Genomic DNA, 15,569 nt, shown 5'->3' on the forward strand with positions numbered 1-15,569 from the left:
GCATAAAGGGGGGGAGGATATATAAAGTAGGCGACGTTTCGGTTGATGTGCCTACTTCATGGCTCACGCACACACGCTCGTTCAGTAATTCACTCATTCAGTCTCTCACCCACTCACTCACCCGCTCTCTCGCTCACCCACTCACTCGCTCACTCACTAAGTCACTCACCCACTCACTCACTCACCCACTCACTAAGTCACTCACCCACTCGCTCACTCACTCACTAAGTCACTCACCCACTCACTCACCCACTCACTAAGTCACTCACCCACTCACTAAGTCACTCACCCACTCACTCACTAAGTCACTCACCCACTCACTCACTAAGTCACTCACTCGCTCACTAAGTCACTCACCCACCCACTCACTCTCTCACCCACTCACTAAGTCACCCACTCACCCACTCACTCACCCACTCACTAAGTCACCCACTCACTCACCCACTCGCTCGCCCACCCACTCACTAAGTCACCCACTCACTCACCCACTCGCTCGCCCACCCACTCACTAAGTCACCCTCTCACTCACTCACTCGCTCACTCACTCTCTCACCCACTCACTAAGTCACTCACCCACTCACTAAGTCACTCACCCACTCACTAAGTCACTCACCCACTCACTCGCTCGCCCACCCACTCACTCGCTCACCCACTCACTAAGTCACTCACCCACTCACTAAGTCACTCACCCACTCACTAAGTCACTCACCCACTCACTAAGTCACTCAACCACTCACTAAGTCACTCACCCACTCACTCGCTCGCCCACCCACTCATTCACTCACCCACTCACTAAGTCACCCACTCACTCGCTCACTCACTAAGTCACTCCCCCACTCGCTCGCCCACCCGCTCACTCACTCACTAAGTCACTCACCCACTCACTCACTCACTCGCTCACTCACCCGCTCACTCACTCTCTCACCCACTCACTAAGTCACTCACCCACTCACTCGCTCACTCACCCGCTCACTCACTCTCTCACCCACTCACTAAGTCACTCACCCACTCACTCTCTCACCCACTCACTAAGTCACTCACTCACTCGCTCACTCACTAAGTCACTCACCCACTCACTCACCCGCTCGCTCACTCACTCACCCACTCACTAAGTCACTCACCCACTCACTCACCCACTCACTAAGTCACTCACCCACTCACTAAGTCACCCACTCACTCACTCACCCACTCACTAAGTCACTCACCCACTCACTAAGTCACCCACTCACTCACCCACTCACTAAGTCACTCACCCACTCACTAAGTCACTCACCCACTCACTAAGTCACTCACTCACTCGCTCGCTCACCCGCTCACCCACTCACTCACCCGCACTCCCAATCACTCACCAACGCATGTGAACCTGCACAGCTGGTGCCAGGCTAGGTGCACGTTATATCCAGACAGTTCTGGTGCGAACCTTAAAACACGGAGAGTGGAGAGACAGTGGAGTCTACCACGTGGTGCGGGGTAAAGTGTGGGCACACAGACAAAGCTCCCCCAGGTAGCCTCTAGCAGCCTGTAGGGGCAAGTGCTGTTAGCTAGCGAGTAGCAGCAGCAGTGTCTATGTACTACACACACCATACACAAAGCTCCCCCAGGTAGCCTCTAGCAGGCTGTAGGGGCAAGTGCTGTTACACAGACAAAGCTCCCCCAGGTAGTCTCTAGCAGGGCTGTAGGGGCAAGTGCTGTTACAAAGAAAAAACTCCCCCAGGTAGCCTCTAGCAGGCTGTAGGGGCAAGTGCTGTTACACAGACAAAGCTCCCCCAGGTAGCCTCTAGCAGGGCTGTAGGGGCAAGTGCTGTTACACAGACAAAGCTCCCCCAGGTAGCCTCTAGCAGGCTGTAGGGGCAAGTGCTGTTACACAAAGCTCCCCCAGGTAGCCTCTAGCGTGCTGTAGGGGCAAGTGCTGTTAGCGAGCACCTATGAAGGCCGCCGGCACTGTGGCTACACACAGAGGGGGTGGGTGGCCAGCACCACCACGCCCGGCCGCCTTTGTCTCCCCAGTGGCGATGTTCACTGCACCACCACCACTGCACCTGGCACTCATTTGAGGCTGAGGTGACCTAGGGGAAGCCCAGGACCGGCTCAGACAATCGTCACTGGTGGTGTTGCCCGTGAGCACGAATCGAACTCGGGTCGCCAGGTTCGTAGCGCAGCGCACGAACCGTTACACACAGAGACACACACAGAGACACACAGTGACACACACACACAGAGACACACACAGAGAGACACACAGAGACACACACAGACACACACACAGAGACACACACAGAGACACACACAGAGACACACACACAGAGACACACACACAGTGATACACACACAGAGACACACACAGAGACACACACACAGTGACACACACACAGTGACACACACACAGTGACACACACACACAGTGACACACACACACAGACACACACAGTGACACACACACAGAGAGACACACACAGAGAGACACACAGAGACACACACAGACACACACACATAGACACACAGTGACACACACAGACACACACAGAGACACACACAGTGACACACACAGTGACACACACACAGAGACACACAGAGACACACAGTGACACACACAGTGACACACACACAGAGACACACACAGAGAGACACACACAGAGACACACACAGTGACACACAGTGACACACACAGTGACACACACACAGACACACACAGAGACACACACACAGTGACACACACACACAGTGACATACACAGAGACACACACACAGTGACACACACACACACAGTGACATACACAGAGACACACACACACAGACACACACAGAGACACACACAGTGACACACACACAGTGACACACACACACAGACACACAGAGAGACACACACAGAGACACACACAGTGACACACACAGACACACACACACAGAGACACACACACACAGAGACACACACAGAGACACACACAGTGACACACACACAGTGACACACACACACAGACACACACAGAGACACACACAGAGACACACACAGTGACACACAGTGACACACACACCGAGACACACACAGAGACACACACATAGACACACAGTGACACACACACAGTGACACACACAGACACACACAGTGACACACACAGTGACACACAGTGACACACACACAGAGAGACACACAGAGACACACAGTGACACACACAGTGTCACACACACAGAGAGACACACACAGAGACACACACAGAGACACACACAGAGACACACACAGTGACACACAGTGACACACACAGTGACACACACACAGTGACACACACAGAGACACACACAGAGACACACAGAGAGACACACACAGTGACACACACACAGAGAGACACACAGAGACACACAGTGACACACACAGTGACACACACACAGAGAGACACACACAGAGAGACACACACAGAGACACACACACTGACACACACAGAGACACACACAGAGACACACACAGTGACACACACAGAGACACACACAGAGACACACACACAGAGAGACACACACAGAGAGACACACACAGAGACACACACAGAGACACACACAATGACACACACACAGACACACACAGAGACACACACAGTGACACACACACAGAGAGACACACAGTGACACACACACAGAGAGACACACACAGAGACACACAGTGACACACACACAGAGAGACACACACAGAGACACACACAGTGACACACACACAGAGAGACACACAGTGACACACACACAGAGAGACACACACAGACACACACACAGAGACACACACAGACACACACAGAGACACACACAGAGACACACACACAGACACACACAGAGACACACACACAGAGACACACACACAGAGACACACACAGTGACACACACACAGAGAGACACACAGAGACACACAGTGACACACACAGTGTCACACACACAGAGAGACACACACAGAGAGACACACACAGAGACACACACAGAGACACACAGTAACACACACAGAGACACACACAGTGACACACACACACAGTAACACACACAGAGACACACAGTAACACACACACAGAGACACACACAGACACACAATGACACACACAGTGACACACACACAGAGACACACACAGACACAAAGTGACACACACAGAGACACACAGAGACACACACAGTGACACACACAGTGACACACACAGAGACACACTTAGACACACAGAGACACACTGAGACACACACAGAGACACACACAGTGACACACACACAGAGACACACTGAGACACACACACACAGTGACACACAGAGACACACACAGTGACACACACAGTGACACACACACAGAGACACACACAGTGACACACACAGTGACACACACACAGACACACACACAGTGACACACAGTGACACACAGTGGCACACACACACAGTGACACACACAGTGACACACACAGAGACACACTGAGACACACACAGAGACACACACAGAGACACACACAGAGACACACACACAGAGACACACACACAGTGACACACTGTGACACACACAGAGACACACAGAGACACACAGAGACACACACACAGTGACACACAGAGACACACAGTGACACACACAGAGACACACAGAGACACACACAGTGACACACACACACAGTGACACACAGTGACACACACAGACACACACAGAGACACACTGAGACACACACAGAGACACACACAGAGACACACACACAGAGACACACACACAGTGACACACTGTGACACACACAGAGACACACAGAGACACACAGAGACACACACACAGTGACACACAGAGACACACAGTGACACACACAGAGACACACAGAGACACACACAGTGACACACACACACAGTGACACACACAGACACACAGAGACACACTTAGACACACACACAGTGACACACACAGAGACCCACAGAGACACACTGAGACACACACAGAGACACACAGAGACGCACACACACAGTGACACACAGTGGCACACACACACAGTGACACACAGTGACACACACAGAGACACACACACAGAGACACACTGTGGCACACAGACACACACAGTGACACACAGTGGCACACAGACACACACACAGTGACACACAGTGGCACACACACAGAGACACACACAGAGACACACACAGAGACACTCACAGAGACACAGAGTGACACACAGAGACACACAGTGACACACACAGTGGCACACAGACACACACACAGTGACACACAGTGGCACACACACAGAGACACACACAGTGACACACACACACAATGACACACAGTGGCACACAGTAGAACGCAGACACACACACAGACACACTGAGACACACACAGAGACACACACACAGAGACACACACACAGTGACACACAGTGGCACAAAGACAGAGACACACACAGTGACACACACAGTGACACACACAGAGAGACACACAGAGACACACACAGTGACACACACAGAGACGCACACAGTGACACACACAGAGACACACACAGTGACACACACAGAGACACAGAGACACACAGAGACACACACAGAGACACACACAGTGACACACAGACACACAGTGACACACAGTGACACACACAGTGACACAAACAGTGACACAGTGACACACAGTGGCAAACACAGTGGCACACAGTGACACACACACACAGAGACACACACAGAGACACACACACAGTGACACACAGTGACACACAGAGTGTCACACACACAGAGACACACTTAGACACACACAGAGACACACAGAGACACACACAGTGACACACACACAGTGTCACACAGTGGCACACACACGCAGTGATACACACAGTGACACACACAGAGACACACACACAGAGACACACTGAGAAACACACGGTGACACACACACAGTGACACACAGTGGCACACACACACAGTGACACACGCACAGTGACACACACAGACACGCACACAGTGACACACACAGACACACACAGTGACGCACACAGTGACACACACACAGGCACACAGTGACACACAGTGACACACAGTGGCACACAGACACACAGTGACACACACACAGAGACACACACAGAGACACACACACAGTGACACACACACAGAGACACACACAGCACACAGTGACACACACACACAGACACACACACAGAGACACACACAGCACACAGTGACACACACACACAGTGATACACACAGTGACACACACAGAGACACACACACAGAGACACACTGAGACACACACAGTGACACACACACACAGTGACACACAGTGGCACACACACAGTGACACACGCACAGTGACACACACAGACACGCACACAGTGACACACACAGACACACACACAGTGACGCACACAGTGACACACACACAGACACACAGTGACACACAGTGACACACAGACACACACAGTGACACACAGTGGCACACAGACACACAGTGACACACACAGTGACACACACAGAGACACACACACAGTGACACACACACAGAGACACACAGCACACAGTGACACACACACACAGACACACACACAGAGACACACACAGCACACAGTGACACACACACACAGACACACAGTGACACACAGTAACACACAGTGACACACACACACAGACACACAGTGACACACAGTAACACACAGACACACACAGTGGCACACAGACACACAGTGACACACACACAGTGACACACAGACACACACAGTGGCATACAGACACACAGTGACACACAGACAGTGACACACACAGTGACACACAGACACACACAGTGGCATACAGACACACAAACACAGACACACAGACACACACAGTGACACACAGTGGCACACAGACACACAGTGACACACACAGTGACACACACACAGAGACACACACAGAGACACACACACAGAGACACACACACAGTGACACACACACAGAGACACACACAGCACACAGTGACACACACACACACAGACACACACACAGAGACACACACAGCACACAGTGACACATACACACAGACACACAGTGACACACAGTGACACACAGTGACATACAGTGGCACACAGACACACAGTGACACACACAGTGACACACAGTGACACACACACACAGACACACAGTGACACAGTGACACACAGACACACACAGTGAGACACACACAGTGACACACAAACACACAGACACACACAGTGACACACACACAGTGACACAAGAACACACAGTCGCATACAGACACACAGTGACACACAGACAATGACACACACAGTGACACACAGACACACACAGTGGCATACAGACACACAAACACACAGACACACACAGTGACACACACACAGTGACACACAGACACACACAGTGGCAAACAGACACACAGTGACACACACACAGACACACACAGTAACACACAGACACACACAGTGGCAAACAGACACACACAGTGGCAAACAGACACACAGTGACACACACACAGACACACACAGTGACACACAGACACACACAGTGTCACACACACAGTGAAACACACAGACACACACGGTGACACACAGTGGCATACAAACACACAGTGACACACACAGTGACACACACACAGTGACACACAGACACACACAGTGACACACACAGTGACACACACAGTGACACACAGACACACAGTGACACACAGACACACACAGTGACACACACACAGTGACACACAGACACACACAGTGACACACACACACACAGTGACACACACACACACAGTGACACACACACACAGACACACAGTGACACACACACACAGACACACACACACAGACACACACACAGTGACACACACACACAGACACACATACAGACACACAGTGACACACACAGTGACACACAGACACACACAGTGACACACACACACAGTGACACACAGACACACACAGTGACACACACACACAGACACACACAGTGACACACACAGTGACACACACAGACACACATACAGACACACAGTGACACACACAGTGACACACAGACACACACAGTGACACACACACACAGTGACACACAGACACACACAGTGACACACACACACAGACACACACAGTGACACACACAGTGACACACACAGACACACATACAGACACACAGTGACACACACAGTGACACACAGACACACACAGTGACACACAGACACACACAGACACACACACACAGACACACAGTGACACACACAGTGACACACAGACACACACAGAGACACACACAGAGAGACACACACAGTGACACACACAGTGACACACACACAGTGACACACAGACACACACAGTGACACACACACACAGACACACACAGTGACACACACAGACACACACACACAGACACACACACAGTGGCACACATACAGACACACAGTGACACACACAGTGACACAAAGAGCCTCGCGCGCACGCGCGCGAGGCACTCTGGGTAGAGCTGTCAGCATCAGCACCAGCGAGCAGCAACATCAGGAGGAGACACGGGGTGAGACACACGGAGACACAGAGACACACACACAGAGACACACAGAGACACGGGGTGAGACACACGGAGACACACAGACACACACACAGAGACACACAGAGACACGGGGTGAGACACACAGAGACACGGGGTGAGACACACAGAGACACACAGAGACACGGGGTGAGACACACAGAGACACGGGGTGAGACACACAGAGACACACAGAGACAGAGAGACGGGGTGAGACACACGGAGACACACACAGAGACACACACAGAGACACACAGAGACAGAGAGACGGGGTGAGACACACGGAGACACAGAGACACACACAGAGACACGGGGTGAGACACACGGAGACACAGAGACACACAGAGACACACAGAGACACGGGGTGAGACACACGGAGACACACACACAGAGACACACAGAGACACGGGGTGAGACACACGGAGACACACACACAGAGACACACAGAGACACGGGGTGAGACACACGGAGACACACACACACAGAGACACACAGAGACACGGGGTGAGACACACGGAGACACACACACAGAGACACACAGAGACACGGGGTGAGACACACAGAGACACGGGGTGAGACACACGGAGACACAGAGACACACACAGAGACACACACACGGAGACACGGGGTGAGACACACACACAGAGACACACAGAGACACGGGGTGAGACACACGGAGACACAGAGACACACAGAGACACGGGGTGAGACACACAGAGACACACAGAGACACGGGGTGAGACACACGGAGACACACACACAGAGACACACAGAGACACGGGGTGAGACACACGGAGACACACACACAGAGACACGGGGTGAGACACACGGAGACACAGAGACACACAGAGACACACAGAGACACGGGGTGAGACACACAGAGACACAGAGACACACATAGACAGAGACACACAGAGACAGACACGGGGTGAGAGACACACAGAGACAGACACGGGGTGAGACACACAGAGACACAGAGACACACAGAGACAGAGACACGGGGTGAGAGGCACAGAGACAGAGACAAAGAGACAGAGACACAGAGCCCCGGGGTGAGAGACAGAGACATATAGACATAGACACAGAGACATAGAGACAGAGAGACACAGAGACACGGGGTGAGAGACACAGAGACATAGACACAGAGACATAGAGACAGAGACACAGAGACACGGGGTGAGAGACACAGAGACATAGAGACAGAGACACAGAGACACGGGGTGAGAGACATAGAGACATAGACACAGAGACACGGGGTGAGAGACACAGAGACATAGAGACAGAGACATAGAGACAGAGACACAGAGACACGGGGTGAGAGACACAGAGACATAGAGACAGAAACAGAGACACGGGGTGAGAGACACAGACACACAGAGACAAAGACACATAGAGACATAGAGGCAGAGACACACAGAGACACAGAGACAGAGACACAGAAACATAGAGACAGAGACACAGACACACAGAGACATAGAGACAGAGACATAGAGATTCAGAGACACGGGATGAGAGACACAGACACAGAGACACACAGAGACACAGAGACACGGGGTGAGAGACACAGACACAGAGACATAGAGACAGAGACACGGGGTGAGAGACACAGAGACACGGGGTGAGAGACACACAGAGACAGAGACACACAGAGACAGAGACACGGGGTGAGAGACACAGAGACAAACAGAGAGACAGAGACAGGGGGTGAGAGACAGAGACACACAGAGACAGAGACACAGAGACACGGAGTGAGAAACACAGAGACACGGGGTGAGAGACACACAGAGACAGAGACACACAGAGACAGAGACACGGGGTGAAAGACAGAGACAACAGAGACGACAGAGACACAGAGACACGGGGTGAGAGACACAGACACACACAGAGACACGGGGTGAGAGACACAGAGACAGAGACACGGGGTGAGAGACACAGAGACAAACAGAGAGACAGAGACAGGGGGTGAGAGACAGAGACACACAGAGACAGAGACACAGAGACACGGAGTGAGAAACACAGAGACACGGGGTGAGAGACACACAGAGACAGAGACACACAGAGACAGAGACACGGGGTGAAAGACAGAGACAACAGAGACGACAGAGACACAGAGACACGGGGTGAGAGACACAGACACACACAGAGACACGGGGTGAGAGACACAGAGACAGAGACACGGGGTGAGAGACACAGACACGGGGTGAGAGACACGGAGACACAGAGACAGAGAGACAGAGACAGGGGGTGAGACACACAGAGACACAGAGACACGGGGTGAGAGACACAGAGACACGGAGTGAGAGACAGAGACACAGAGCCACGGGGTGAGAGACACAGAGACACACAGAGACAGAGAGACAGAGACACGGGGTGAGAGACACGGAGACACAGAGACAGAGACACAGAGACACAGAGACACGGGGTGAGAGACAGATACACAGATACACACAGACACAGAGACACGGGGTGAGAGACACGGAGACACAGAGACAGAGAGACAGAGACACGGGGTGAGAGACACAGAGATACGGGGTGAGAGACACAGAGACACAGACGGGAGACACGGGTAGACACATGGAGACACGTGGAGACAGAGAGGCACAGGGAGACACAGGGAGACAGAGGGAGACAGAAGGAGACACGGGAAGACAGTGGAGATGGCGATTCTGATGGTGCTGGTGATGGTAGTTATGATGATGATGGTGGTGGTGGTGATGCTGGTGATGATGATGGTGATGATGGTGGTGGTGATGATGATGATGGTGGTGATGATGATGATGGTGGTGATGATGATGATGGTGGTGATGGTGGTGATGATGATAGTGGTGTTGATGGAAATGGTGGTGATGATGGTGATGGTGGTGACGATGATGGTGATGATGATGGTGGTGATGGTGGTTATGGTGATGATGATGATGGTGGTGATGGTGCTGATCATAGTGATGGTGATGATGCTGGTGATGATGATGGTGATGATGATGGTGTTGATGGTGGTGGTTATGGTGATGATGATGATGGTGTTGATGATGATGCGGATGATGATGGTAATGATGGTGATCATGGTGATGGTGATGATGATGGTGTTTCTGGTGGTGGTTATGGTGATGATGATGGTGTTGATGGTGATGGTGGTGATGGTGGTGATTATGGCGATGATGATGATGTTGATGATGATGGTGGTGGTGATGATGGTGATGATGGTGATCATGGTGATGGTGATGATGATGGTGTTGATGCTGGTGGTTATGGTGATGATGATGGTGATGATGATTTTTGTGATGATGGTGGTGATGATGGTGTTGATGATGATGGTGGTGATGGTGGTGATGGTGGTGATTATGGCGATGATGATGATGTTGATGATGACGGTGGTGGTGATGATGGTGATTATAGTGATCATGGTGATGGTGATGATGCTGGTGGTTATGGTGATGATGGTGTTGATGCTGGTGGTTATGGTGATGATGGTGTTGATGATGATGGTGGTGATGGTGTTGATGACGATGATGGTGATGATGATGGTGGTGATGGTGATGGTGGTGATGGTGGTGGTGATGATGCTGGTGATGATGATAATGGTGATCATGGTGATGGTGGTGGTTATGGTGATGATGATGATGATGGTGTTGATGATGATGATGGTAGTGATGGTGGTGATGGTGGTGATGGTGATGATGGTGTTGATGATGATGATGGTGGTCATTGTGATGGTGATGATGGTGTTGATGGTGGTGGTTATGGTGATGGTGTTGATGATAATGGTGGTTATGGTGGTGATGGTGGTGATTATGGCGATGATGATATTGATGATGATGGTGGTGTTTATGATGGTGATCATGGTGATAGTGATGATACTGGTGGTTATGGTGATGATGGTGTTGATGATGGTAGTGATGGTGTTGATGATGATGGTGGTGATGATGGTGATGGTGGTGACGATGATGGTGATGATGATGGTGGTGATGGTGGTTATGGTGATGATGATGGTGGTGATGGTGTTGATCATAGTGATGGTGATGATGCTGGTGATGATGGTGATGATGATGATGGTGGTGGTTATGGTGATGATGATGATGATGGTGTTGATGATGATGCGGATGATGATGGTAATGATGGTGATCATGGTGATGGTGATGATGATGGTGTTTCTGGTGGTGGTTATGGTGATGATGATGGTGTTGATGGTGATGGTGGTGATGGTGGTGATTATGGCGATGATGATGATGATGTTGATGATGATGGTGGTGGTGATGATGGTGATCATGGTGATGGTGATGATGATGGTGTTGATGCTGGTGGTTATGGTGATGATGATGGTGATGATGATGATGATTTTTGTGATGATGATGGTGGTGATGATGGTGTTGATGATAATGGTGGTGATGGTGGTGATGGTGGTGATTATGGCGATGATGATGTTGATGATGACGGTGGTGGTGATGATGGTGATCATAGTGATCATGGTGATGGTGATGATGCTGGTGGTTATGGTGATGATGGTGTTGATGCTGGTGGTTATGGTGATGATGGTGTTGATGATGATGGTGGTGATGGTGTTGATGACGATGATGGTGATGATGGTGGTGATGGTGATGGTGGTGATGGTGGTGGTGATGATGCTGGTGATGATGATGATAATGGTGATCATGGTGATGGTGATGATGTTGATGGTGGTGGTTATGGTGATGATGATGGTGTTGATGATGATGATGGTAGTGATGGTGGTGATGGTGGTGATAGTGATGATGGTGTTGATGATGATGATGGTGGTCATTGTGATGGTGATGATGGTGTTGATGGTGGTGGTTATGGTGATGGTGTTGATGATAATGGTGGTTATGGTGGTGAAGGTGGTGATTATGGCGATGATGATGATATTGATGATGATGGTGGTGTTTATGATGGTGATCATGGTGATAGTGATGATACTGGTGGTTATGGTGATGATGGTGTTGATGATGGTAGTGATGGTGTTGATGATAATGGTGGTGATGGTGTTGATGACGATGATGGTGATGATGATGCTGATGATGATGATGGTTGTGATAGTGATGGTGGTGATGATGCTGGTGATGATGATAATGGTGATCATGGTGATGGTGATGATCTTGATGGTGGTGGTTATGGTGATAATGATGGTGTTGATGATGATGATGGTGGTGATGGTGGTGATGGTGATGATGGTGATGATGGTGATGATGATGATGGTCATGGTGATGGTGATGATGATGGTGTTGATGGTGGTGGTTATGGTGATGATGATGGTGTTGATGATGGCGGTGATGGTGGTGATTATGGCGATGATGATGATGTTGATGATGATGGTGGTGGTGATGATGATGGTGATCATGGTGATCATGGTGATGGTGATGATGCTGGTGGTTATGGTGGTGATGGTGTTGATGATGATGGTGGTGATGATGATGGTGGTGATGGTGTTGATGATGATGGTGGTGATGGTGTTGATGCTGGTGGTTATGGTGGTGATGGTGTTGATGACGATGATGGTGATGATGATGCTGATGATGATGGTGGTGATGGTGATGGTGGTGGTGATGATGCTGGTGATGATGATGGTGATGATGATGGTGTTGATGATGATGGTGGTCATGGTGGTGGTGATGGTGATGATGATGATGGTGATGATGGTGTTGATGAGGGTGGTGATGGTGGTGATGGTGATGGTGGTGATGGTGATGATGGTAGTGATGATGGTGATCATGGTGATGGTAATGATGCTAGTGATGGTGTTGATGATGATGATGATGGTGGTGATGGAGGTGATGATGGTGGTGATGGTGATGATGGTGATGATGGTGGTGATGGTGGTGATGTTCACAGTTGGACAGCAGACACCATGGCTCATACATCTGGGGACAAAGTGAAGGTGCGTGTCTCTGTCTGTGTGTCTCTGTCTGTGTGTCTCTGTCTGCGTGTCTCTGTGTGTCTCTGTCTGTTTGTCTCTGTGTGTCTCTGTGTGTGTCTGTCTGTATCTCTTCCTGTATGTCTCTGTCTGTGTGTCTCTGTGTGTCTCTGTCTGTGTGTCTCTGTGTGTCTCTGTGTCTCTGTCTGTGTATCTCTGTCTGTGTGTCTCTGTGTGTCTGTGTGTCTTTGTCTGTCTCTGTCTGTGTGTCTCTGTGTGTGTGTCTCTGTGTGTCTCTATCTGTGTGTCTCTGTGTGTCTCTGTCTGTGTCTCTGTCTGTGTGTCTCTGTGTGTCTCTGTCTGCGTGTGTTTGTCTGTGTGTCTCTGTCTGTCTCTGTCTGTGTGTTTCTGTCTCTGTGCCTCTATCTGTCTCTGTCTGTGTTTCTGTCTGTGTCTCTGTGTGTCTCTGTCTGTGTGTCTCTGTCTGTGTGTCTCTGTCTGCGTGTCTCTGTCTGCGTGTCTCTGTCTGTGTGTCTCTGTCTGTGTGTCTCTGTCTGTCTCTATCTGTGTGTCTCTGTCTGTGTGTCTCTGTCTGTCTCTGTCTGTCTCTGTCTGTGTGTCTCTGTGTGTCTCTGTCTGTGTGTCTCTGTCTGTGTGTCTCTGTGTGTCTCTGTGTGTGTCTCTGTCTGCGTGTCTCTCTCTCTGTGTGTCTCTGTCTCTGTGTCTCAGTGTGTCTCTGTGTGTACACCAACGCTGTGTGCAAAAAATCCCAGTGGGATGCAAGTCAAACAACAACAACCACAAGACAACTTAGATTAAAGCCATCAGTCTAACTCCGTACTACAACAAAACAAACAAGTCCAAGCCAAAAAACTTTTCCAAATCACCAAAAAATAAAGCCATAATTGCAACGTAACAGTGATCACAAGGACTGTGACCGAATTTTTACAATAAACTACATAAATAACACGTAACACCAAATCCCTAGAGCCATAGCTGGCTGCATGAGTTACTCCACAACAACAGAAGCATCGGTCGGAGTGTCAAATTTTTCAATGCACCTTGAAGATCAGCACGCTAAATCAAAATACGGATAATACTTTGCAGCGTCAACCGGAGCGAAACATTTTATTTTATTTTACGCCAATGAATAGCAGTGGCAGCTTGGGGTGTACAGCTCCTCTAGAGCAGTTTTGAGAGATCTCATTGGTAGCGATTCAAGTTGCAGTTTATTGGCAATAGCATTCCAGAC

At 50.3% G+C, this 15,569-nt stretch overlaps 1 protein-coding gene across 1 annotated transcript in view; it reads left to right on the top strand.

Annotated features, from left to right (window-relative positions):
- Positions 1-15,569, top strand: part of LOC142923333 (septin-2-like) — a 35,275-nt gene that overhangs the window by 1,068 nt on the left and 18,638 nt on the right. The window contains exon 2 of the mRNA XM_076064406.1: positions 14,296-14,341. Within this exon, the coding sequence (XP_075920521.1) occupies positions 14,296-14,341 (46 nt within the window). The remainder of the gene's footprint in view (positions 1-14,295; positions 14,342-15,569) is intronic.

Source organism: Petromyzon marinus, unplaced genomic scaffold, assembly GCF_048934315.1.
Source record: "Petromyzon marinus isolate PM22_M1 ecotype Great Lakes invasive population unplaced genomic scaffold, UKy_Petmar_22M1.pri1.0 PM_Scaffold_424, whole genome shotgun sequence".
Lineage (NCBI taxonomy): Eukaryota > Metazoa > Chordata > Hyperoartia > Petromyzontiformes > Petromyzontidae > Petromyzon > Petromyzon marinus.